The following is a 26,790-nucleotide window of genomic DNA, read 5'->3' as shown; positions in this document are numbered from 1 at the left end:
CTCAGCTGTAGTGCTCAGGTGACACCAGGCTTGACCCTCCTTGCTCCTGCTGTGCAGCAGAAGGATGCAGGCCTCTAGCAGCTCTTTATCACACCTACCAAGGCTCCAGGAGTGCCTTGGATATGCTTAGGCATGGGATGCCCATGTTTAGACACTCAAATTGATCCCAGATGACCTCACAGCCTGTGGGGAGAAGGGAAGCTGTAACCCTGATGACTTTAATACTTCCACAGGGTACAGAGTCAAATTGATAATTTGTGATTAAATATAGTTTTTAAACTTTTTTCAGTCTTCATCTGTTACAACTTATAAGAAGGGAGAAAATACTGTTTTCAATTAAAGGCTACTTATGTAACAACCCTGTTTTGAATGCTAATTCATGAATTACTGGAACCTGACAGTGCTGATTTTTAATTTTCCTCGGTCACTTCAACACATAATTCTAATTGAAATAGGTTTTTTGCTAATCTCTTTCGTAAATGCTGAGGACTTTCTGTCAAGTAAATTTCTGTCTTTCTGTATTTAATTTCTGTTAAGAACAGTCCATTTTGTTACATCAAAGTATTTCAGAATTAAATCTGTTTCTTCTTTTTTCTCCATTCTAGCAGAAGTAACACTGAAGGGTAACAGAAAAGATAATTTGTCTAACTTGTCTCTAAGTTTTCAACACTTTATCTTCACAGTTGGTTCAACATAGCTGCAGCGCTGATCTGACTTTACTGGACAGAAACAGAAAGGAAAATAAATGTTTCTTTGTAGTACTTTGACCTTAAAATACCCCAAACACCATCCATCTTCTTGTGTTATTTGTGTTATTTTTCAATTGAATCACTCAGCACAGTGGGTCAAAAAGTCAGAGGCCACCATTTCTTCTCCCTGCTAGCAGGATAGAAAGCTTTGATAGGAACAAGTGTTTGCTGTTTTTTTGTTGTTTTGTTGTTTTGTTCTGCTTTTTTTTTTAAATGTAATTTTAAGCATTGGTAACCATCAAGACTTCAATTTCTATTTCTGTTTAAAATTATATATTATTTGTTATGGAAAATACCACTTTCCACCCATCAAATTGCTTCTGTAATCAAATTACTTCTGTTTTCTAGACAGAAAAAAAAAGTTGGGTTTGCAGTCCATTTTTACTAAAACCCTGATTTTTTGGTCCTTTTCTTTTCCCATTGATATGAGTAGGCCAAACTCCCTTCCCTAATGGGAGGGGCATGTCTGTGTCCATTTCTTTCATAAAAGGCGGACAAAGGTCTCGGGCTTTGGTTCAAGAACAGTATCTTCTGGGGTCACTCTAGGTTCAGCCTAGTTGAAAAATTTAGCAATAAATGTCATGTCATTATTTCCAAGTATTGAAGAGTGATTGTATCGGAGTGACCACTGTGGAGATGTCAGTGCTGGCAGTGGATAGCACAGGTTTGCACTGCACTGCAGGAAAAGTTGTTGGGTTTGCAGTCTTGTCCCCATGCTCATCAGCTGGGAAAGGGAGGCAACGCCATGTGGAGTAGTACTGAGTTAGACTGAGGGCAGGTCCTGCACTTTTGTACTGCTGGGAAAGTCAGGAGATGCTTTTTTTGAAGGTGGGGTTTTTGTTTGTTTGGTTGGTTTGTTTTTTGTTTTGTTTCATTTTGTTTAGCTTTTGGATGAAACTGCTGTTTGAAAAAAATTCATGCAAAAGAGCAAGAGCCACTCTGGAGTAGTCAATAGCCATTTATTGGCTTTTGCTGGGGACAAGTGTTTTTCAGGTTATGCAATTTGATCAGGTTGGATAAAGACTGACTGTGAGTCTCCTCAGCTCTCTCTTGGTCTCCTTTGCTGTCTCCCTCCCTCTTCTCTGCTCCTCGGCTTAGGAAATGTTTCCAATAAAAGTTTAATCGAAACAGCACGCTCCCAGGGAGCTTTAGTTCAGATGAAAATGATTTTGCTGATAAGTTCCTTGGAACTCCAGAAATGTGAAGTGATTTTACCTGAAGGATAATTTATTATAGACATGTTGCCCATTAGCTGGCAACATAATCTCCAGCAATGATGATGAGCAGAGATGATCATGGATTGTACTTTTAAAATGCCTTTCTGAGTAGAAAAGCAATTTGGGATCCACTTACATCTCAGTAATGAAAATTAGGTAAGGTAATAAGAGATTTCATTTTGTGAATGAATTGACAATGCAAATATCAGGATTTTTAATTTAGGTTTAAGTGGAGTAATGGCTACTCATTCTGATGCATCATTAGTCATATTGCTTTTTAATGAGGGATTCACTTTCTTTTCCTGCTTAGCTCTAACACTGATAGCAAAGCCCAAGGAATGTGTAAATGTTTAGGGGGCTCTGCTGAAGATGTGTCACTGCACTATTTTAATTTTAAAAAGGAAGAAAAAAGCAGTTTTCATTCTATGGTGAAGAAATACATATTTTCTTTCAATGCAAGGAAGATAAATAGTGCAGAACTGTGATTGGTAGCCTGTTGTAAAAAAAAAAAAGGCAAACCACCCAAACAATTAGAGTAAGATACATTTTGAAATAACTTCTGGAAAATATAGAAGGAAAATTGCATTGAATGGACTGCTCATGAAAGGGGCTGTCTTCATGACAGACAGTGGGAGGAAAAAGTATTACTTTGGCCATCTCCAACATGGATGTCATATAAATAATGGCAGATGAAGAATTCTTCTTGCCCTAGCAAACCCATTCTATGCCCCAAAAACCTTGTTCCCCTTCTGGGTAGATCTCTGTTCAGCATTTTTATTTCTTAGATGTCTTTTTTTTTTGTCTTGTCCTATTTTTTTCTCTTTTTCGTTTCTATTCTTTAATTAAGAGCTTGTTTTGATGTTCATTGAACTCAGTGGGAATCTTTCCATCAAATTGAATGCATTAGGTCAGATTCATAATCAGCAGCCACTGAAACAACCTAACAATAGTTTTGTCACACACTAGTGCACTGTCTTAAATGGGATTTGCTTTAAAAAAGCAATAGAACTAATCCATTATAAACACTTGTTAGAGCAGAGTTTTGACTGTATCTGTGTATTTACCAACACAATTTCAACCAATTTAAGACAAATTGAAATTAATGCAGATTTTTGCTCCAGGCAGGAGCATAGGGCAGTTAATTAAATCAATTTAAACTAGCGTGTTTTTAGGCACAGCAGTGTGATATTGCATGTTGACTACGTTTGGGTTTTGTTGCCTTCCTTCCTTTGGCGGGCAAAGCGTTTTGACTTTCTATGAGGACAAGCTGTAGTGTGATGAAACACGTGGTGCATTGAATGTAGACCAACCCATTCAGAGCTGGGGGCAAGAGAGCAAGTTTCTGGGATGCAAACAAATGTCTACCAAATCTCTCTTTCTTGGGCCTGTTTCTATACTCCTGCTGCCCCATAAGTATAGTGCATCTTGCAGGTCTCTGTGGTTTGCAGAAGTCTGAGCAATTCAGAGCCTCTAAATGCTGTCGAGGCAATGCCTGCCCTTCTGGAGTGGAGCCTTCGAGGTGATCTGCAACCTTTGGGGTCTCCACCACAAAGCTACAGCCTCACATTTTTGCTCTGCTGTTTTATTCTGCTTTTCCCTTGGCCATGCAAATGCCCCTTCATCATGGATATCAGAGAAAGGTGCATGAGCTCCCGAGCTGACAACCTAGAGGAGTGGGTAGCAGAGTGTCAGGACCTCTCCAGGAGGTTGCTGTGTCCCCATGCACACACAATAGTGAAGAAGAGGTTGCACACGGCAGGGCAGTGGAAGGAAAACCAGGCAAGGTAAATTTCTTTCAGGATAACCAGCAAGAGACATCACATGCCTGGGACACTGCCAGTAAATTAAGAATCTTCTCATCATCTTCCTTTGTGACCTTCTCATCACCTTCCTTTGAAATACCTCCCAGGAATAGTGGTGGAAACTCAGTTTTGCAGCAGTCACTTTTCAGCCTCAGAAGGAGTTATCTCCTTCAGATCTCTCTCTGACTCTCTATTGTGAAATGTGAGAGAAATATCCAGATCTTCTCTGATGGCACTTTGTAAATTCAAGGGAATCCCAGACATCTGATATGGTGAAGTCATTCTGTATCGCTTGATTCCATGTGAGACACAACATTTCCCAGCAGGTTGCATGTTACTGGACTAGCATCCATTTCTCATGATGGCTTTCTTGAAAATTTCCCTTCTCTTTACAGCTTATAAAAAGAAAGTTGATAGGGTGAGGGATCCAGAAGGTTTGTGAAAGCACGGAGTCACTGTAGAAGTTTTAATGTATTAAAACGACATTTTGAAATAAAACCAAAGATAAATGTGTGCTAAACAGGCCATGTAGCTACAAGAAAATGTTTCTGACACTGATAGAAAATGATGTATCCACTCTGACTGCACCAATTCTTCTCTTGGAGCAGGAAATGTAAATGAACTTTCAGTATTTCCAGAGATCTGTGCATGGCCATAGTCCCTAAAGTCTCAGTTATGCTCAGGCCTTTGGGTTACTGAGGGGGTTTTTTATGCAATTGAGCTGATTTATGAGATTTCCTGTTAAATTTTATTGCACCAATGATTTTGCTTTGGTTCTTTTGAAGTAGAAAACATCATTTCTACAGCAAAAGCAAGTTGAAAGTCTTAATGGAGCATAAAAATCTGAAAGGTCATGATTTTGTAGCTTTAAAGTAGAGGACAGTGCACTACTTGATGCTCTTAAAAATATGAAAAGTTAATGAGGATGTTTATTGGTAATAAAGAAAGAATATTCTCCCAGACCTTTGATTTTGGCTACTTGAGTATTGACTTTTTATGAGTGTACTTTTATAAATGAAAAACTCTTCTCATTCTAGGACCGTCACATTTCAAAATCACTGAGCTAGCTAACAACACAATGCAGAAACTTTGTTCCAGGGAGATTATTCAGTCATCCTAACACCCAGTGCTGCTTCTCCCTTTGAGTGCAGACTATTGATTGCATTTACCTGGTTTCTAGGGTCATATAGATGACCTTTATGTATTTGACTTTGTTGAAGACCTATGGCTGCAGGCAAATTTGTAACCAAATAAGAAACCCTTTCTGTCAACATACGTTTTGCAAGTTTAGGTGAATCATGGTAGCACCGTTTACAAACTCTCAATCTAAAAAATGTCCCCTGATGTATTTTTTTTCTGATTTTGATTTAATCTGAAGTCTTAAAAATATTTTTTTATGTGCGTCCTAACAAATGTTTTTAATGAATGTGTAGGAACTTAGGTAAAACAAAAATACCTTTCTGCTGTATTGCCTAATGGAATAGATATTGAACAGTTCACTTCCAGCTGCTTGCAGGTGTTTTCTCCAGGTCTGGACATGAAAAAAGCATTTTGTTACAATGTTTACTGTCACTGTTGTTGCAGGCAGAAGTAATGAGAACAGGTCAGAAGTGGTCATGGGAAAAGCCAGGACAGGGCCAGGAGCAGCACAGCTTTCCTTTTTGTCATTGGTACAGTGTCCTGTTTTCTGTCCTTGTCTTTGCAGCAGTCCAGCACGGGGGACCTGAGGACTCTGAGGAAAGGATTGTCCCCGTACCACTCTGAGTCACAGCTCTCATCACTGCCACAGTATCAAGACGCCCTGCAAAATGTAAGAGAAGTTTCCTTACCTATATAGACAGAGCCATGGGTTTCCCTGAAAGTGGAAGGGGCATGTGAAGATTATGGGGGAGCTCTTCCAGGTGTGAGTTCACCCTGAAACTGGTGGTGCAAATGTGCAGCTAAAACCTGCAGCTGTTGGGAGGATGGGGAGCCCCTGGAACACTGATCTTTACCTGAATTTGGATCATTAACTTCCCAGCGTAGGTTTTCAGTCAACTGACAGTCACTGTTATACATCTTTAAAGCTAGGGTGAGTCTTGTTATACCTGCAGCTGCTTCTTTGTAAATGCCCCGGGCCTGCAGTAAAAAAGCTGGTTGTGGATGAGGCTTGCCAGGTGTCTGGCAGTGTGTGGTCAGGATTGCTTTAGCAAATAAGTTCTTAGGCTCTTCTGTATCACAGATGAGGTTTATGTTTCCTAAGATTTGCCTGCACTGCTTCTTCTCAAACAACAGAATAATCTCTATTAAAGCCTGTTGCAGAAGATGGATACTGTGCTGCTGTGCCAGGGCTCCTCCTGCACCCATGTACCAGGCATGGCTGAGGATCCCAAGCCCTGCCAGATGATTGCCTTCCAGATGTTCCCTTCACTGCTTGGGCCTCTACATTTGCTTGGTGACATTGTTTTCCAGATTGCAGGCAGAGTTTAGGTGCAGTCAGAGAGTTCTGGTGGGAGTGGGCTGCAAGTGTTGTGAATGTGACCAGAAGCCTGATGGCAGCAAAGCTGGAAAACCTCCCTGTCCTGTTTCTGGGGCACTGGTCAGCAGAGCTGCGGGTACTGTAGGCTGGTTGTATGTTGGCTGCTTGTTTGAGTAAAAGTCATTCTTTAGATTTAGTGTATATATTAGAGTTGTAAAGAAGGGAGCAATAATAATTTAATAATAATTTAAGAAAGTTAGTATAAATAAAACTCCAGTATGAAAGCAGATCCCCTTTCTGTCCCTGCTGAACTGCAAACTTCCAACCAAATGGTTCAAATGCTTCAAACCAAAAAAAAAGAGAATAAAACCATCCAAATGAATATTCACTTTTCTAACTTTGTGCCCCATGTATAAAGACAGGAGACTTTGCAGGGAGTGCAGAGAGACATGAACCTGAAGATGTTTGTCTGGCTGTGCCAGCCTTACAGTTTTGGGGAGTTTGCTTTGCTTTTCTTGTGCTCAGGATTTTGATCCCCAACTTTGTTCCAGACAGGCAACGCTGAGTCAGCCTGTGCTGGTTGCCCCAAGAAGTGGTGCTACACTCAAGTTTATCTTGTCAGTCAGGCTGGGATACAGCCAGCAGCTCTCTGGAGAGGAGCTGTGCCGGGGCTGAGAGCTGGCAGGAGAGTTCTCTACCTGAGCATTAGCCCCCGCAGCTCACCAGGGCTCTGTGAGGGCTGGCAGCAGATGGTGCTGCCTGCTGGAGCCCTTCCTGGCCACTTGTCCCTATTTTCTTTCCTTCCTCAAGGAAGAGGTGGCACCTGGCATTTATGGAGAGGCCCAGGTGCTGTGTGACACTCACCTTCATCTGTCACCCTGGCTGTGTTCTGCCTTCTTTGCGGGAAGATGGTAGAGAAAAAACAAAACCAGCTTTGGATCCAAATCCACATCCTCTGGGATACTTACATAGCCATTTATTTACTTATTCCTATCAAAATCCCTTTGGTTTTTGGCTTGACATGATATATTGTTTTTGTGATGAAGGGCAACGATCACAAATTCATGCAGATGTCTGAATGACTTGGGCACCTCCCAGAAGTGGACATTGAGACGTACTGGAGTTTCTCTGCAGCTTTTTTTTATTGACAGCAGGCCTAAGTTTGTGAGAAATCATTCCTCTCTGGGCCTGCACAAGCTTCATGCGGGTGACTGATGGACAATTGGTGTCAACTTCAAAGCTGTCACATCCATTCAGAGTTTCATCATTGTCACTGCCTGTGCAACTCCTTGAGGAAGTTCCTCAGCACATCCCTCGCTGTCACACAGTTTACAAGCCGGCATCAGTCCAGCTCTCCATGGCCCTGATGTACCTCAGTTAATGACACAGTTCGGCGTTTCTAATGGATCCTGGAAGGGTGAATTGTAGATTTGCTCTGTAGTCTGCAGTGGTTACCAAATATCCAGGGAAAAGCAGTCCTGGGGGTTAGTTCTGACCTACAAGACCCTGGCCTGTGAAAGGGAAGGTGTGATATGTGTGTTAGCTTGAACTGACAGCAGACTGGTTGATCTCCCCAGCGCTGGGAACTGCAACCCAGAGTGATCTCATGGTGTATTAGAGGCTCCCTGTGTCCACTGGGAGGTGAGGGTGATTTCCTTTGGCTCAGACACATGAGAGGAGGTGGCAACAAGCTCCCTGTGGGACTTACATTTCCCTGGGATGAGAAGGGCAGGCTCCAGAGCAAGCTGGCTAGGCTGGCTCCGTTGTAGAGATTTGTAATGGAAGTACTAAGGTTGGTGTGGAATGAGCGTGGGTGGAAAAGTGTGTGTAAAAACACCAGCAGGAATTCTGGAGCAAGGGGTGCTTTAGCCTGTGCTCATGGCCAAAGACATGACTGACAGCAAACAAATGGGTAAACACCATAGGATGAGTGGTTTATGTCAGGACCAGGAGGTCTGTGCTGTGATAAGGCCACAGCACAGATGGCTCATCCCTAGAAGACTTGTTCCCAGATAATGGGAGCAGTGTTACACCATGATTGTTCTTCCTGTGGTTCCAAGAGGAAGGATTAGATAATGTGCCCAAAATGATGAAAAGGAGGCAGCAGGCAACAGCTTTCCTAGGGTTTATGGAGGGTGAGTAACCAAGATGCTGAGATAAAGGTCAGCCTGTAATAACCACTGACTCCTAAAGCATGTGAAAAATGTGTCCCAGAACCCAGTTCTTTGCTGTCAGTGAGGAGGGATGCCAGAGCTGTCATTAGGACTTGCTAGTGGGTGTTCCTTGTCCTCTGTGTCACACACAGTGACCCTGACAACCTTTTGGTGAATGTGTGAATTTGTAGGTGTGCAGGTTAAAATAACCTGAGCAACAGGTTAAAATAATCATCACCTTCTCCTTCCTTAAGTTGTTGTACTGAGTTTGTAGCGTTCCCTTGCTGAGGAGCAGGAGTTCCTAGTGGTTCCCTGTCTGGGTGCAGGAGGATGTGTCTGTGGGTGCTATAGGTGGTGGCTGGAGGAAGGGACCTGTGCTCGTCTGGGGTCTGGAGCTGGGAATGCCTGGGGAAAGTATATGAAGATACACTCTGTGAAAGCTGAGAAAAGCTCTCTCTTTTTGAGAAGACAATGATGATGGTGCCAATACCCAGCCTTTGTATGTTCCCGAGGACTACAGTAAGTATCTCTGGATAAAAGTGAGATTTCCATTTGAGTGTTCAAAGCTGCATCTCTGAGGAGTCTAGCATAGACTAGAGGCCAGACTGGGGAGTCACAATTTCTTTTGCCTCCCTAGAGCTACTTCAAAAACAACAAGATCCATAGGAAAGTGAAGAGAAACAGAAGTGCGGTTATGTAGTGGAGAACACTCGACTGAGAGGGCTGCTGAGTCTCTGGCTTCCTGGCACTGTCTCTGTATTTTTCTCCAGTGTGCATTTCGTGCAGGATGCAAAGCCTGGGAGACACCTCTGGCTGCTTGGCTGCAGCACCAACTTCTTCCCTTGATTCCCACCATTCTGTCACAACGAGCCGCGTTTTGTAGCTCTGCCTTGTGGAGATACTCGGGGGAGGTGTGTTCCGTTGTGCCAGATGGCACACATGCTTTTGCAAAAACAAACCCAAATGTTTGTGGTCTGTAGGTGTAAAGAGAAGCCATTAGATGGGGTGGGAAGGGATGACGAGAGTCCTTGGCTGAAGCACCGGCTGGCTGCTGAGCCTGTGAGAGTGGTGATGAGGAGAGGTGATATGGGGGCACACACATAGTAGCTAAACCCCAACCCCAATGACCATCCTGTATCTTCCTTTTGGCTGGAAAGATGATGGTCTCCATCCTCTTCAATACAAGGCCAAGGCAGAAGAAAAGTGAGAAGGTAACTGGGTATCTCCCCCTCAGCTCCCTGCAGAGGAAGGACCAAGCTGGCTTCTGCACCAACCTGGCATAGGCAATAAGACATGATTTGGCCCAAGCCTGGTCTTGGGTTTCACTGGGGAACCCAGAGCAAGCCTTCCAGTCCCTCTGTGGGAGTACGTCTGTCCCTGTCAGGAATATGAACTGGATCAGCTTCTTAAAGCCAACCTGACTTTTAAAATCAAGTTTGAAATGGCATGAGACCACCACACTGTTGCCATTGTGGTGTCCAGGAGATGCACCCAGAAGAGCCTCTAGGCATTGATGCCCCTGCAGTCACCTTGTGCACTGAGGACCTTAGCAGGGCCCCAAGGTGCACAGCACAGCACAGCAACCCTTCCACTGCCAGCAAGGACCCCCAGCCCCTGTCAGTGCTGCATGAAGTCCCCAGGCATGGGGATCCCTGGGCTGGTTGGTGCCTCTACCATCCCCAGGACCGCCTTTGTGTCTTTAGCATCTCATTGAGGCTCTCAAAATGTTTTCAACCCCTTCTGTTGCTCCACCAAGCCCATCCTGTGCAGTGCTCTGATGGTCCCCCTGCCTTCTCCTATCCCTGTGCCCCATCCCTGAGGCTGTCAGGTGAGCTGAGCGTTGCCAGTGTGCATTGGAGGACGACCTGGTTTCTCACCTTCCCACAGCGGTGATGGCCATGGTCCCTTTTTAGGCAGGGGGAAACAATGATTGAGGAGCATGGCAGAAGGAAGAAGCTCCTTCCCACCAGCTTCATTGTCACCACCAGGATGCTATTGAGCAGATAAAGAGAGAAATTCAAGGCAGCTAATTTGCTGCTGCAGCAGCAGTGGCTGTAGAAGGGAAAGTAAAATGAAAGGTTTGTCACGATTTGTGACTGGGGAGTGCTATTGGGAAGCTTCAGAGTGTATTACCAGCAGCTGAGAACAAGCTGATCCATTTTTGAAGGCAGCTGCCCTTCATCAGCTGTTATTCCAGAGGCTCTGAGCGGCGGGTTGCTTTTTTGCCGATGGCAGCCAACCTGTGCAAAGTTTGCCAAAGACAAAGTTTGGGGATTTGATGAGCAACAGAGGCACTGACAGACTGTATCCACAATCTGCCTTTACAGGTATCCATCCACAGGAGGCAAAAAAAAATGCATCTTCTTTGAGGATCTGCTGTAGGTTCTCATACACTTGTCACATGCATTTGTGTGAGACTGGAAATGGGTCAAAGAAGAGGCAGGGGCACAGCAGACCCTTCCTCTGCCCCAGCCTGGGAGGGCAGCCAGGCCGAAATGGAGACATGGAGGGATAATGCAGATGTGGGCAGGTATCCTCCTGTGTCTGCATGCATCCTCTACCCACCCAGAGGCTTTCACCTGGGCCATCCCCAAATCAGATTTGCTTCAAAATCAGGAAAGTGTTAAAAATATCCACCGTTTCCTTCTGAAAACAAATGTGCTAGATGTTCTTTTATTAAAAGAAGTAGCACCTCTCAAAATCCTTACGCTGACAGTGCCCCTGTGAGTCAGTCAGAGTTAGTGCACTTGTCTGCTGGTACAAGCGTGGGCTTGCTCTGTCCAGGCAGACTTGTTCTTATTCTGTTGACTTGTGTCAGGTAGTTATGGGCTGAAACTCCTCTGAATATGTCATGTTGGCAATAGTTTCACCATCTGAGGGGGCAGCTGAAGCTGTTGGTGGGACGTTTTACCAGTGTGCACCTGTCCCAGCTCCCCAGGGCTGTTACCAACCCATACAGTGACCGCCCTCCTCTCCCCTACCAATGCTGGAGGAAGCTGGCTCACCGGCTGTGCATGCACCAAGGATTCTCCCGAGCCTGGAGCCGAGGTCTTCTGTGAGTGCGTGGTACTGAGAAAAGACACCTTTCCTGTATGTAGTGACATCCAGTTGTAAACAATATCCTGACTTAGTTTTCTGTTTGGGACAGTCCCCAAAATCTTCCTTCCCCTTCAGTGCCCTAGCACAACCCATACACTCCTGCTGGGGAGAAGGGCTATTCTTTTGTCAGGTGTCCATGATGTTTGTGCTGAGAAAGCAATGAAACAGTTAATTTTTTTCATTATTAATCAGAAAGTGCCATGTAAGCCCTTTTTGTTACTTAAGCAGACATGCATGCATGCCAGGAAGACCATGATGATGCAGGAGGTGGCTGAGCCACGCAGACTGGCTCTGTCTGGCTCCTGTGTGGACCCAGCAGTTAATTCATGGAATTTGAATGTTTACATGACCAGCTGCTCTCTGTGATTAAAGGCAGCAAATTAAGTAATGCCAAAGGAGATTAGCATCTGCAATAAAGTCCCTTGATTTGATAGGGAAGATGCTAATACAGAGTACTGATGGCTCTGCACTCACTCCCATCAGTGGCCGGGACCTGTGTTGTGCTGGGCAGCTGCAGCTGTCTGTGGGATCTTCCACATGTTTCTTCTGCTGTGCCTGGTGGCAGGGTGGCACAGTGTCAAGTGCTCGCAGCTGCAAGGCAGCCCACTGTGTCTTTGGGAGTGTAGGGCTGTGCAGCCATTTAAACCCACAAGAAGGGAGCTGGTGGTTTGTTTTGAGCTGGATGCTGGCAGGCTTTCTGCACAGTAGGCATGGAATAACAATAACCAAGTGTCATCATCTCTTTGGATCATCTGCCAGGCAGACAGGACACAAAAAGGACCTGGGTGCTCCCTGGCTCTCATGACGGTGTCCCATGCTCAGATTTCAGAGGTCTGGCATCTCTGCAGCAGGGTGGCAAAAACGCTGTGCTTTGCATGGTGTGATTTGCAGGGGAGCCGACGCTTCTTTGTGCCTCCAGGAAATCTTCTTGTAGCCAGCAAGGAGCCCTGGGGCTGCTGCCAGGGTGCCATCAGGGAGCCTTGTCCCTACAGGGCTGTGAGAGGAGCTGGACCCCTTCAGAAGCACCACTCATGGTGGCAATGGCAGAGCTGCCACGGACATGAGAAGATGCAGCAGGGAGGAAAAGGACTCTGAAGGAAGGGAGGGCGAAATGTCAGCCCAGAGTCATGTCACGCTTCAGCGCCGCGCGGCACCGGCGCTTTGTTTCAGACATCAACCCTCTGCAGCTGCAAGGCAACGGAGGGCAGGAAATGTGGCCCAGGCTGCAAAACAATGAGGGGGTTTGATCTGCCTTTGTGGGGCCCAGGGAATTTCTCAGGCTGGTGGCAACAGGAGATATTTTTTGTGTGTGACTGCCCAGAAATGCCACTCATCTCTGTGTGAAGGGAGATACCTCTTTCTAAATGGACCATCAGTCTGTGTGAGCCCAGTGCTTGCCTTTGGTGCTGCCTGTGCTGCTTTTCTGATGGGGATGTCATGCTTCAGGGTTTTGGTGCGTTCCTTGTGTTCCTTTCTCCCATGCCAGAGTGGCCTTGTGCTCTCAGTCCTTGATTTTGCTGCCAGTTTTTCCCATCTGCCCCCAGCAATGTCTGGCTGGAGCTGCTCCAGGTGCTTCCTTAAACTTGTAGCCGCATGCACCATTCACAAAAACAAAATGTCCTGGGCCCCCCATTCTGTCAGCACACCGGGACTTGGGTGCCAGACATGGCGCCTTTCCATGGTACTATCCAGCTCTGCCACCCATTTTCCATGAACTGTCGGCATGTTACTGCCTCCTGCTTGTCCCTTAACAGTTCCTAATTTGCAGAGTGGCGTTGACATTTCTACTTACGTAAAACACCTGGATGGTGACAGGTGCTAAGGAAGGGTCCAAGTATAATTCAAACCTGGGTAAGCAGGCAGCAAACAAAACCACTGTGAGATAAATAGATGTGCCTGGGAACTTTATTGTGAGCTGTCTGGCAGTGCCTGATGTAATGTAATTTTCTGTCTTGGCAATAAAAACTTCGCAGTGTCTGATGTGACTCCATTAAGCTTTAATGTTGTCTGAGGTATGCCATTAGAAAAGTGTGGCTTATTTAATCAGGTTTGAATTCTAAATATCTGCTTGTTTTTTGAAATGGTAGACAAACATTTATAGAAGGCAAGGAGATGATGTGAGGTTCAGAAGCATTAACGTTTGCTTGTATGCTCCACGTTGGTCTGAAGCATCCTCAGTACCTGGGCTGTGCCTGTTAGCTGAAGTAAAATCGGCATGACGTTCTCCTCTGGGTTTTGAAACTTAGTCTTTTGCAGCCTTTCTGCAGATCAAAAATAGCTCTCTTGGAGCTGAGGTAGGAGAGGGTGTCATTAAAAGACAGAATATAATTGAGCAGAAAGAGATTGAAAACTGATGGCAGGACCAAGGTCTCATGTCTTTTCAGGTCCCTGGAGGAATCAAGGAGAAATTGTTTATCACAATTTCTTTGTTCTTTTTTAGATTTCCGATTCAAAACCTCTAAAAGAGCAGACACCTGTTGTCCCTAGTTAGGCTCTTTTCTTCTTGGGTTCCAAAGCATTCCCACTGTTATTAAGCCTTACTTTACCTCTGTGTAGGTGTGTCATTATTGGAACTTTGCAGTGTGCCCTATTACAGAGACTCTTATTAATTTTGTTCCTCCAGACACATAGGAAGGGAGTATTGATGACAGTGCTTGTCACATCTGTGCTGGACCATATCCCATGCAACCAGAGAGAGCCAGCAAGGACTCATTAGGCAACTTGGTCTTAGACACTGGTAATGACATTGTGGCTTGGTACAGCAAGATGTTTTCCAGCAGCTGCAAGTTGACGCCTCTGCTCTTCATTTTTTGGTGTCAGACTAAAAAGGATCATTGGCAGTATTTGTGGTCTTTGGATTTCCTTTCTAACATTAGCACTGTTACTTTGCTGATGATCTTTGGGTTCTTGGCTGGGGCAGTGAATGGGGCTAGTTTGATTTGCTTTGTTTTCTGCTTTGGATTGGAGACTGTCAGTGGATCAAACATCATTCTAGCAATAGAGAACTGGGGAACTTACCCCTGTGTGTAGCATATAGCTTCAAGAACGCTCTGGCATGAGAGTCTGCAGAGGTTCTCTCTCTTTTCCTACTCAATAATACAGCTGGACTGTGAATCTCCTTACAGACTTGGAGGCTGAACCACAAGCCCAGCAGGCTCCAGTGAGAGGTTTCTGGGAGGGTCTGGAACAGAATTTAGCTTCTCTGGTGGATTTGTGGTTTGGGCATGCACAATATGGGGTTGGTGGAATGGGGAGGGGGCTGATGGCATGTGGGAACAGTAAGCTCTGAGAAGTGCATTGGTCCCATCACTGATACCACCAAATATCTGGCACTGATGTGCTTGAAATGGAGGAGCAGGCAAGGGCTGAAAGGGGAATGTGTTCAGTGGTGCTTCAGTACAGCTGTCTGCACAGAGGTCGCAAAGGAATAGCTCTTGTTGCTGTTTCCCCAGTGGGAGGGGGCCTGGATATGGAGGTACTTGGCACTGGCCTCCCATGAGGGATGCAAAAAGCTTCACCAGGATCCTCTCAGGACACTGCAGTCCCAGAACCATCCTGGCAGCAGAGATAGGGCTGTTGTTTCCAGAGCTGAACTTATCAGAGATCCATGCTACAGCAGTCTTGAATGTTCTGAGTAGCCACAGTGATCTGCAGAGAAGCAAAAGCACCAACTTGCCAAAGAAGCATTGGATGGGTCACACACGGCTCCAAGCCTCTGCTTCCCTAGGACTTTTGCTACTTAAAATGTGTCTTGGAGAAGTATCTTTGGGCCTTTGGGGTGCAGTGGTCAACAAACCCTGTGCATAGGGAAGACAGGTGCTTGCTCCAAGTGCTTTGGAGCTGAGAGTCCTGACCCGGATGCCTCCCCTCCCCCCACCTTAATTAGACTGGTGATCTTACTTCTGGGCAGCTCTTCCTTTTAGTGGGGTGACTATGGCTGTGGCTGAAGCAGAAAGGGGTATGCTATTTCTCAACAACTTTATTATAAATTTTAATGGCATCCTCTTTGGTGATTTCTGAGCTGTCTTGTAGCACCATTCATTTCTATAATTACGCGGTGCCTCAGCCACATGTCTGAAGTTGAAGACTGAACCATCTCTGAGCTACCAAACACTATGAAAACCTAGCAAGTGGAAAAGCCATATGTCCATACAAAGACGGTGTCTTTGAGATAACCAGACAGGGAGAGGACACTGAGAGTGATGCATGCCCCAAAAACCACCATATTGCTTTTTGCCTCTATGGACAATTTCTTCTTCTTGGGATGTAACCAGATTAACCTTGCTATTATTGTCTGTCAGGGTGCTGAGTCAGTTGTGTTCCCATGACTGTGGAAATGTCAGCTATAGAGAACAGGAAGGGCATGGGTTTCTGCAGTGATGGATGTCTTCAGATTAGCTTAGATAGAGTGCTGAGGTGCAGCTGTGGTAATTCTTACCCACAGTTTCCAAATGCATCTGTTTTAGGCATGAGGAATCCCCTCCATCTGTGCAATTTCATCTACTGCCTTAATGCTGACTTCTTGAGATTTCCCCTGCCCTCCTGCCCTTCTTCCAATCTTGTATCTCCAATCTCTGGTTCCCTCTCCCCTGCATTTCACCTCAACTGATTTCCTGCTGGGCAAAATACACATCCTCCTCTTTCTTCCCATTCCCTCCCTTTTCCCAGTGTTGGCAGTTTTCCAGTATAGTAACCTTGACCTTATCTCCAATTCCTTCCATTTCCTCCCCTTCAGCTAACAGTATCGGTGAACTCTGCCCATTTTCCTCTCCTCCATCCTCCATGCATCCTGCTGGATATGTTGTCATTTCTTTCCTTGCTGACTGCAGTCCTGTCTGTTCTGGCCTCCTTTATGTGTGCCACTGTGCAGGAAGCTGATAGGAGTCTGGCTGAAGCTTTTTTTTTTTTGTGGACCACACTGAAATCAGTGGGAATGAAGCACCAACCTCCTTTAAAAAATACCAGCTCCTTGTGTCTCCGGAAAGAGCCTTTCCTAAGGGCGCAGCTGCACAAAAACACTAAGTGCAGTCATAAATATTAAGCCACCCTTAGCAAGGTGGTTGCTTTTTCTGGTTGCATCCTACAGTTGCAAAGAGCAGGAATGTTGGTGAGATCCTTGCTTGCTCCCCCATTTTCTTTGTGTGCATGTTTGGCCTTTTGTAGCAACAGCCTGGCATGGTGGTGAGGTCTCTGTGGCTTGGGGCACAGCGGGCAGTGGCATGGCTGTGTGGTGCACTTGCCATTGCTGACGACTGCACTCAGCAATTTGGACATCTGTTTCAGTTGGCTGGGGGTTTTGGCTTCCAAGCTAAGGATCAAGGATCATGCCTATTTTAGAAATGAAGTAATCTGTCACTTAGACTCTGACTGCAAGTTTTGGGTCTACCTCTTTTGCTGCATCCTTCATTCTTTAACATTATTTTTCCCTTCTTCTGTCAAATCCTCTACCTGTGTTCACGGGCTGCTCAATTGATTGACCTTGTGTAATTTCAACCACTTGTCTGAGAAGAAAGGTGACCCTTTGAATGTTTTTGTGTGATACAATATATCCAGTGCATCACTGTGCTTGCAAGGATTACTTTTATCTTGTCGGTATGGTGATTGGTTAGGTATGATCAAGCTCTTTAGAAAACATTTCTCTCTAATCATTCTGGTTTCATTTGTATTCTGTAATAATTTTGAGAGTGATTGAGATCATAGAAGTGCTTTGTAGCTCATTAGTGACTCCAATTCTGTGAGGAGAAGCTACCGCTGCCTGTCATACAAGAGACTTCGTGATCTACTCTAGTTTGGCCAGAAAACTGTATTTAAAATGTTATCAGCAGCAGTATCCAACAGAATTCCTTTTACTTTGTCAAATTACTCTCAACTCTGAAGAAATATTGGATGTTAGACCTTTCCTTGGTATTTCCTGTGATACTTCTGAAAAGGGCCATGGGGGAAGATCCATATCAAGTATCATTAGTGGCCACAAACTCCTGAATATTCTGCTTTCAATTGTCATGATTCTGGTCATTCTTGGAAAGAAAGCATCTTTCATGATGAAATCAGTAATTATGCGCGTATTGGTGTCTTTGACCTCTGTGAGATGCTGATTCTGAAAGGACTCTGTTGCATTTACCAGCCCCATGAGAAATTTTTAACCCATTTTGCAGTCTTGAGTTGCAGCCAGTTGTGGACTGGCTGGATCCAGCCCTTAGTGCTCCCTCCCCAGCCTCTGCCTTTTCTGTGTGACGTTATGGATGGGGTTGCTGAGGACATGTCCCCAGGTGGGCATAGCTCCAACAAGCTGTAACCCTCTGCCAGCGGGTCCAGAACCATGTGAGCGTCTCTGGGTCTCTCTGCTTTCCCAGTCTGTTAAATAACCTTGGAGAATTATTGTGGGGTTAGTAAGTCTAACTTTCCTTTTTCTGAGATGCCTTCCTCTCAGAAGGAAGTTTTTGTATCACCAGCAAATCAGTTCATGAAGTTTGCTATTATGAGTAAATGGCTGTTGGTCATGATGTGGGTTAAGCACAGATTGGTGGCCAGGGCTTGAAAGGCTCCATGCCTTTTTGTCTGTAGCCTAATGGATTAGCCCATCTTTTTCTTTAATATATGCACACAAACACTTTTATTGGTAAAAAGGCCCCTGCAACTTAAAACATTTGGAAGAATGAGAGGTGATGAAGCGCCCCTCCATTGGTCCTCCTTTACTGTGAGGGTGGTGAGGCACTGGAACAAGTTGCTTAGAGCAGTTGTGGATGCTTCATCCCTGCAAGTGTTCAAGGCCAGGCTGGATGGGGCCCTGAGCAACCTGATCTTGTGAATGGCATCCATGCCCATGGCAGGGAGGGTGGAACTAGATGATCTTTAAGGTGTCTTCCAACTCAAACTATTCTATGATTCTATTATTCTATGATTCTTCTGGCATAGCTGGCTTGCTGGCCTTGGCATAGAAGGCAAAGTAATGAGACAAAGCATAAAACATGCTGTGTTTTTGAACAGGGAAAAGACGAGAATTGAGTGTCTCGTGTGTTGTATGTGAAAGCATTCCTGGGATGGTGCTACATGCCGCTCTGCCATCCTAATTTGCTTTCAGAGGCCCCCAAGTATAATAATTCTTTGTGTTTCCTAAAGGATGTGAAGACTAAATACAAGTTTGGTCAATGACTTCATTGTTGATTTCTCCCAGTGCTACAAAGCAATGCAAAAATATTAGGGACAGGCAGGGTGCATCTCATTGAATAAAGATATTGTGTCTCTCATAATCCAAACTGGATGCCTGTAGAAAAAGGAAAGCCCTATGAAAAGTGCTTACAAGGCTGGTTGGACAGCAGAAATCTTTTGTAGAATGTAATTTCGGCATCTTTCCCAATGGGACCCTTCATGCAGGAGGACTGGCCGGCATTTTGGAAACAAACCCAACCAACATTAGGTTTGGACATCTGCTTGTTTTAAGGTTGCTTTCACAATTTTCTCTGTAGCTGAAGATTGGTACTTGATGTCCATGGGAAAACGTTGCCAGAGAAGCAATGAAGTTATGCCAACTGTTTCTTTCATAAATGCAGCTTCTTAGAAATGACTGTTTTATGCTGGAAAATCATCTTGTTTGCCTTACTCCCTTGTCTAGAAGGATGACTAGTGTTTGATCTTGTCCTTGTACAAAGTTATCCTAAGGGAGCAAAAAAATGTTTCTTAAATCAATTTAGCTTTAAACCAGGGTGATCTCCTGCCTGAATACATCTAGACTGAGTGATGGTACGCTTAAGTGGCATTAAATCAAGTGGCTTGTGAGGAAGAGGTGATAGTGTCTTTTGTCGTTGCAGGTGGATGAAGGGGATTGAATTTGAGACAAACCAGTGCTAAAATTTTTTTGATATTTTCTTTCTCCTCATTTAAATCACCCAAAGGGAATTAAAGCATATCTTTTCTTATTTCAACAGGGACCGGGTCGCATGACATCTGATCTTGCATCTTCTCCTGCAGCAGGGTATGTCCCTGTTGGTCAGAAGCCAGAGGCTGTCGTCCATGCTATGAAGGTAAGGCTGTGCAGACCCCCACAGCCGGGCACTGCAGTGCCAGGTGGTGCAACAAGCTGAGTGGCAGAACGGGGCATTTGCTCTTCTTGTGGAAACAACTGAAAATACAAAGTTAATACTCAGGCAGATTATTAGTAACCAGCACCTGTATCATGATGAATAATCATTGCTTCAAATAGTTGCAGAGCTAAGCAAGATTATGCACAGCTATTTTTTGGGGGTGGGAAGCCTCCAACAAAAGCTTCTGATGCTGAAGGTGCTGGTTACCCTTTCTGTTCATCAGTCCTGCATAAACTGAGTCTCTGAGGTGACAGTGGTGAACTAAATGCTGATGCCTGATGCCTTGCACAATGTTGCAAACTCATGGGATACCTTTGTTTTTCTGACACTTTGTACTAATTTGTTTTTTATTACATTTAGTCATCCAAGCCCTGAAGCAGTCCAGAGTACTGCTGTGGGCTTTTTCTTCCCAAACTATGGGGTTTGTACCTTTCTGTTCCTGCTCTTCATTGCATTTGGTGAGATGGTGGTGAGGGATAGTATTAAGCAGAGTTGGGAATGTTTTTAAATTACAAGATCAAATACTTATAAATTGATTACGATCATATTCTGGGGAGAAATTAGGTTCCTGTTTGCTTTAGGAATTACAGGACTGAATTTATTAGTAAGGGCAAGAACCATAAATGGTTTTAAGATGCAGTTTGATAAGCTTATGGAAAGGATTGGAAATTAATGAGGAAGATTCTTGGAAACTGAAAATTAGGTTTGGAAGGTCTGGTGCGATGACTCATATAAAGGAATTGAAATGAAGTTGGATGACTGGTTGTTTTCACGTATTGTTAATCCCTCTACTTCAGAGCTTTGTTGATTCCTAGAAGGAGCTGGATGAAATTCTCTGCCATTTCATAATTTGGCCGGTGGGGTAAATTTGTCTGTCTTCGAGTGCCATGGCTTGAGTCAGGAAGCAGGTGAAATAGCAGTCACATCTCATGGGGCATAACTGAGTTCACGTGATCTGTCCTGCTCACTCACTTGAGGTTAAAAATATTCTCACAATTGAAGTGAGGAGGAAATTCTCCTGCAGGTCAGTGTGGAGGGATGAGAAGGTGTTTATTTTTTCATCCTATGGCCCATTTCCAAGGATCATCTGAAAACTGAAAAGACTGAGGAAACTGGTCATGGTCTCAATCTCTTTTTCTCTCTTTGGCACAGTGAAATGTGGTGAGCTCGTGGTCTCCAGCTGCAGATTGGTTTTTTGGCCATAGCATGCTGTAGCATATGGAGTAGGTCTTAGTTGCACCCTGCAGAACTGGGCAGCTTTTCCAGTGCAAGCCCTGTCATGTAGCTGGTCTACTAGCTTAGACCCTCACCTCCTGTGATATGACCTTCCCTTGAGGAGGAGAAGAGAGCAGCCTACAAATGAGACTTTGTGCTTTGGCTGTACCACATCAGATACTAGAGAAAGCCCTTCTTGGCTGTGAAAGGAAGTCCTTATGGCTCTAGCAGGTTAGCTCCTTACTGTAAGGAAAGGCAAGGAGAGATGGAAGGACCACAAAGATGATCAGAGGAATGGAGCACCTCTCCTATGAAGACAGGCTGAGGAAGCTCAGGTTATTCAGCCTGGAGAAGAGAAGGCTCCAGGGAGACCTTACAGCACCTTCCAGTACCGTAAAGGGGGCTTATAAAAAAAGAGGGAGAGGGACTTTTATGTCAGGTAATGACAGAACAAGGGGCAATGGTTCTAAACTGAAAGAGGACAGGTTTAGATTAGATGTGGTGAAGCACTGGAACAGGTTGCCCAGAGAAGCTGTGGATGCTTCATCCCTGCAAGTGTTCAAGGCCAGGCTGGATGTGGGGCCCTGAGCAACCTGATCTAGTGAATGGCATCCATACCAAACCATTCTGTGATTCTATGAAGTTGGCTTCATTTGTCTTGTGGGATGCTTGCGTGCAAGTCTGTCCAGAAGTGATGTGGCCGCCAGGACACGGCTCTGTGCCCACGCAAAGGTCACTGAGAGACTGTGCACTCCACATGGATTTGCAGAGCTTCTGGTTTGCTTCTGTCTGCACCCACCTATGTAATGTCCCCTAGGCTTTTTCCTTGGGATTTTCTGGCAGCTGAATGCTATCTATGTGGCTGAAGCATTGCCTGCAATTTAGCGTAAGTTCTTCCTTGAGCACGTTTAGGGTTTTCTTTATTTTTGCTTCTGAAATAGTTTCGTTTGTTTGCACCTACTAAATAAGGAGCAAGATGACAGGTTGGCACTTCTAACAGCTGTTTTTGCTAACAAGAATAAAAGGTACATATGCTACAGCTCAGTATCTCACTGAACATCAAAGCACTTTTCTTAGGAACTGAGCAAACCTGCTAAAGACATGGGGAGGTGAGGAGGAGATAAATGTAAGAGAACAACATTTAGCCTATAACTCAGCTGCCCCCACAGCAGCAGCCTGGACCTCTTCCATGCTCACAGAGCCATCAAGCAGGTGATCATCACTCCCACTAATTGTGGGTAAGGTAGGATTTAGCCTTCCAAAACTAGGGAAAAATCCTAGCAGGTCATATGGACTGTTCCACTGTTGAAGTAGGATGCTGTGTTCCCCAGTGCTTTGTTCAGTTGACTTATGAATCAACAAAATCAGTGAGGTTTGCACCCTTTGGAAAGAATTCCTCAATCCCAGAGTGCTTTTTGTCACAGAAATGAGTACCTCAACTTTCAACTCCTCTTCCAACGTGCTATTACTGTCATTTGGACTCTTTGGTGGTGTTTTTTTGATTATTGGTTTGTTTTTAAAATATGTTTATATTTTGACCATGTGGGGCCAGTGCAGCAAGTCAGAAAGGAGGTGGATGTGATGGACCTGGTGATTTTAAGGTGACACTGCCTTGGTCACAGAGGTCAGTGCAGTCACAAAGAACACCTGAGGTGTTCCTTATTTTATGTATTGGCAGGGAGAAAGCCAGATGAGCCAGCATGCCCATTGAGAGCAAGGTGCAGGTTGTCTTCAGGAAGTTCCCTGGGTTGGGAAGCGTCAGAAATCACAGGAAGATGTACCCCAGTTTCTTAGACCCACACTGAATGCACAGTCCTTGAACTTTAGCTGAGCCATAGACAGCTGATGTGAAGGTATATCCGTAGTCCCCAGTGGTGTAACTGGAGGAACGTTAACCTGCTCCTTCTAAACAGACCAAGAGGCGCCTGGCAGGATCTAAGAATGGCTGAGGCTGGGTCAGCACTAAGAAAAGGCCTTCCTGTCTTTCTTCAGGAGATGATTTCAGTCTTCAGGGTGCATTTTTTTCCAACCTGCCTTTCCAGGGTAGACTGTTGAATTTTATCACCCTGAATCCCTTTTTCCCATACCCAAGATGCTAACACATCTTTACAAAGTGCCTACCCACACATGGGGTGGGCCTGGGAAGCAGGATGGTTTCCAGAGTAAATGAGATTCAGAAATTAAACACAAACATAACTTCCATCTGATCAACTTTCAGCTCCAGCTCTGCCTGGTTAACACTATTAAAAGACATTTCCACTGAAAGAAATATGCTGTGCCACCTTTTCACACCTCCTGGATTAAGGAGTGTGGCTTTAGTTTAAGCACAAGTTGTAGAAAACCAGTTTATTTTAGTCCACTGAGACTCCTGTGCCTGTAAGATGGATGGCTGTGTGAAGCAGAGGCTGGAGCTGATGTGATCCTTAACTAACCTAGACCATGGCTGTCCTTGACGCTTGCCCTGTGGACACAGCCAGTGCTGAGCTGCCAGCCAGGCAGCCCTGGTGCTCCACGCCAGGATGTGATTCTGCAGGCTGCTGGCTTTGCAGCCAGCATCGGAAGCATATAGACTCCAGACAAGCAAGTTCAATGTGTGAGTCCAGCTGGATCAATAATTAATTCCCTCCTCTTCAGCAAAATATAGATGCTCCCTTTGTCAGCACGTACATGCTTTTTGCATCACTCTTGCCCTTCCTCTCCTCTTAGAAAGGATGTAGACAATTCTTATATGTGCAAAGATTGGTCCCAAGTAGGTTAAGGGCCCTAGGAGAATGACCTATTTTTGTTTGTAGCACAGTTCCAGTACAGAAAGATTGCTGTGCTGAAGCAGACCAGGGGATAATCTACCCTGGTATCCCATTTCATGGAGAAGCCTTTGCTGTGCACCTCAGCAAAGAGTGGAACCACCCTACCACTGCATCTAGCTCTGTACTTCCCTAGGAGGTACAGGAATATTTATGCATACAACTACACCTGTCGTACATCTTCACATGAGTATGGATGTGTTGTGGCGAATAAGACCATGTGCTATTTGATGGCGTTGGGTAATTCCAGGAGCTCTGACCCTGCACGCTGAGTTGACCATCTTGCTCACCAGTGGCAAAGCCCTGGGTGAGGTGTGTAGAGGCAGCAGTAAAATCTGGAGGCAATCCTGCACCAAGTTATGCCCAGCTTGTGCAATATGCCCATCCAGAGGAGCTCTCTGAATGCATGCTGACACGATGGAGGGGTATTCTTCGGGTCAGTGTGTTTCCAGTGGGAAGTGAAGGCTGCCTTTAGCCCCAGGCAGCCTCTGTTCTGTAATCAAGGGACCACCTGGCCACAGCTGGGCACTGCCTCCCTGTAGGAGCTCTGTGGGGGTGGCCAGGATAGTATGTGCCCCAGGTGGGATGTGGCAGGCCAGGGCTGGCTCTCCCTTGAGCTGCTGTAGAGGTGCAGGATGTGGGCAGCACATAGTGGGGCACAACGACCACATAGACCTGCTGCATCTTACCAGCCTTGTGTAGCCTGGGAATGAGTGCCCAGGGAGCATGTCTCCAAGTGCTGTTTGAGGCAGAGGTTAAAAATCACACTTCTATTTCCAAACTTTGCCAAGCTGAAATCTAAGATAATAAGTCATAGGCAGAATGTTTCCACTATTTTTTGCAGTGTTTTGAGCTGCTTTGACAACACATTTACTTGTCTTCCCAAAGCAAATCTACAGGTGTGGCCCAGCCACCAGGCTGAGTGGCATCCAGGAGCTCACCAACATGAGCACTGGATGTGTCACTCTGGCATGTCACTACTGCAGTTGTCACCTCTCTGCCTCTTCAAGGAAACCTGCTTCTTCCCAGATCTGGGAGTGCCCAGTGGAGATGCCCTCTGAGCCACAGAGCAGAGCCCCCTTGGAGAGTCCCAAATCCTTCTCCCGCTCCCTTTCAAGGGTTTCCTGTGCTTTTGCAGCCATGTCTTGATTTTTTTGCAGTGCTTTCATCCCATGAATATAATGGGAAAAGCCCCATAGTCACGAGCAGGAGGGAAAAGTAATACCTCACTCCCTTAGAGTCTCCTGTGGGCAGGGTGCTGCAGGCATGTGCCTGGCATCACCACTCTGTGAGTGCAGTCTGGGGTCATCAGTATTTGCACCAGATGAATTCACTGAGCAGCTGCTGTTACTCCCTAGCTGTGTCTGCAATCCTGGGTGGAGGGGTGTGTGCAGTCAATGCACTCGTGTGCCAGCCCTGGCCAAGGCCCTTACCTTTACATGTGTGCATTGTGGGTGGAAGTGGTGCTGACGGAGATTCAAGTAAAGCTCAGGGTGTTGAAGTGATCAGCTCCGTCTTCAGAGGATACCTGTGGCACAAGGAGATGGTGGCCCGGAATCATCCTGGCACTTAATGGGGATGGCACCTTCAGAGAGTTGCAGTCATCATGCAGGGTCCTGGGAGGCAGTAGTTTTTTTCCCTATCCTGTTTCCATCCCCTTCACAGCCTGGCTGCAACTAGTTCAAAGGGGGAGTGGGAAAGAGCTGGGAATCACATAGGCATCTCTGGGTCCCAGGGTTCTATTATAACAACTCTTGCTGTCACTGTGGGCCTCCAGGGGATTCCCTTGAGAAACTCAGTTAGAAACAATTTTCAGCCAAAAGGTGAGTGAAATTGGCCATGTTTGTTTAAGATCTGCAAATTCGTGGCTGATTGGAGACCACACGCTTCAGCTGCACAGTCGGATTTTCAGTGGTACAAACCTTTGTTCCCTTCTTTCCTGAAGGCCAAAACACTGTCAGACCTAAAGGCTGCTGGCCTGGGCTCACTGCAGTTGCCCCATGACTTGGATTAGTAGGAGGGAGTAGAGTAGCCCTACTCCTGTGAAAGACGGGAAAGGAGGGAGCACAAATTGCTGGGGGGCTGCCTTGTTGGGGGGCTGCCTGGAACGTGGGGCTACCAGCAGCCTTCCTGGTAGAGATGTGCTCGTGGACACAGGCAATTTGCTGCCAATTGTCACATGGTCCCCCAGGACTGTGGCAGTAGCCACAACATGCAGGTGGTGGGACAGAGGCAGGACATCGCAGGGGAACAGGGAGGATGGAGGTGCCGAGCTTGGTGTCACGCTCGTCTTTGCTCGTCTTCAGGCTTTGTGAATCCTGCCAGTTTAAATACTTGTTAATGATGTTCTCAGGGACACAGATAACTATTTGAAGATCATAATGCTTTTTTAATATTGTTTTTTTGTAGGTCCTTGAGGTCCATGAAAATCTGGACAGGCAAATGCAAGACAATTATGAAGAAGACTTAAGTGAAAAGGAGAAGGCGATTGTTCGTGAAATGTGCAATGTAATAACTCCTCTCAGCAACTCTTGGGGTTCCTTTTGTGGTCATTTGTTAGAAGTATGGAGGAGCGGGGATCTGCTGTGTGTAAGCCTTGTAAGGCCCACAGGCACAAGGGAAGAGTGGAGGCTCTGCTGACCACTGTTTTGGGTGTCTGTAACATGAGTGCCTTGTTCACTGCATGGAGCAGCCTTTGCTCAGCAAATAGTTCCCACTGTGGTGCCTTCAAGGCTGTGGAGTAGCTCTTGTAGCTGACCAAGAGATGTGCAAGGGGCTCTCCCTGGCTAGGAGAGTCCTGTTAGCAGTTGTCTCTACCTGTGCCCTTAGGGATGCGGTTTGGGCCGAGCAGCAATTGATTGCCATCTTTAAAGCTGCACAGCTTGAATGGGTTTGAGCCTAAACCATAAGATAACATCAGAGGGAGAATTTTCTTGTTATGATATGTGGGGTGCTGTTAGCACAATGTTTTGGGCAACCACACTGTTAACTGAGCTGGCTGCATATCCTGTATGGTGAGCGTTTCTACCAAACCACTGCTCTGAGGTGTCTGCTGGGTGTCTGCTGTCGTGGCATTGCCTCCAGCCTCAAAGCACCTTGGCCACGCTCTGGCTTTGAACAAAGAGTTTGGGATTTCTGCTAGAGCACAGCCCGAGCTGCACGGTGCCTACAGTTGGGGATGTGCTGTTCGACTGCCCACAGCAGGGAGGATG

The 26,790-nt window shown here is 45.6% G+C and overlaps 1 protein-coding gene across 2 annotated transcripts in view; it reads left to right on the top strand.

Moving 5' to 3' along the window:
- The window catches only part of CCDC85C (coiled-coil domain containing 85C), a 111,695-nt gene that overhangs the window by 79,905 nt on the left and 5,000 nt on the right, over positions 1–26,790 (top strand). The window contains exons 3-5 of one of the 2 annotated variants that reach the window (XM_027673946.1): positions 5,477–5,578; positions 19,404–19,499; positions 25,988–26,086. In XM_027673946.1, the coding sequence (XP_027529747.1) occupies positions 5,477–5,578; positions 19,404–19,499; positions 25,988–26,086 (297 nt within the window). Of the gene's footprint in view, positions 1–5,473; positions 5,579–19,403; positions 19,500–25,987; positions 26,087–26,790 lie in introns of both variants that reach the window. The other variant, XM_027673945.1, reaches the window with a different exon arrangement.

Source organism: Neopelma chrysocephalum, unplaced genomic scaffold, assembly GCF_003984885.1.
Source record: "Neopelma chrysocephalum unplaced genomic scaffold, ASM398488v2 Primary Assembly neopelma1_24, whole genome shotgun sequence".
Lineage (NCBI taxonomy): Eukaryota > Metazoa > Chordata > Aves > Passeriformes > Pipridae > Neopelma > Neopelma chrysocephalum.
Note: the sequence above shows the minus strand (reverse complement) of the source record. Positions and strands in the feature narration are given on the sequence as shown.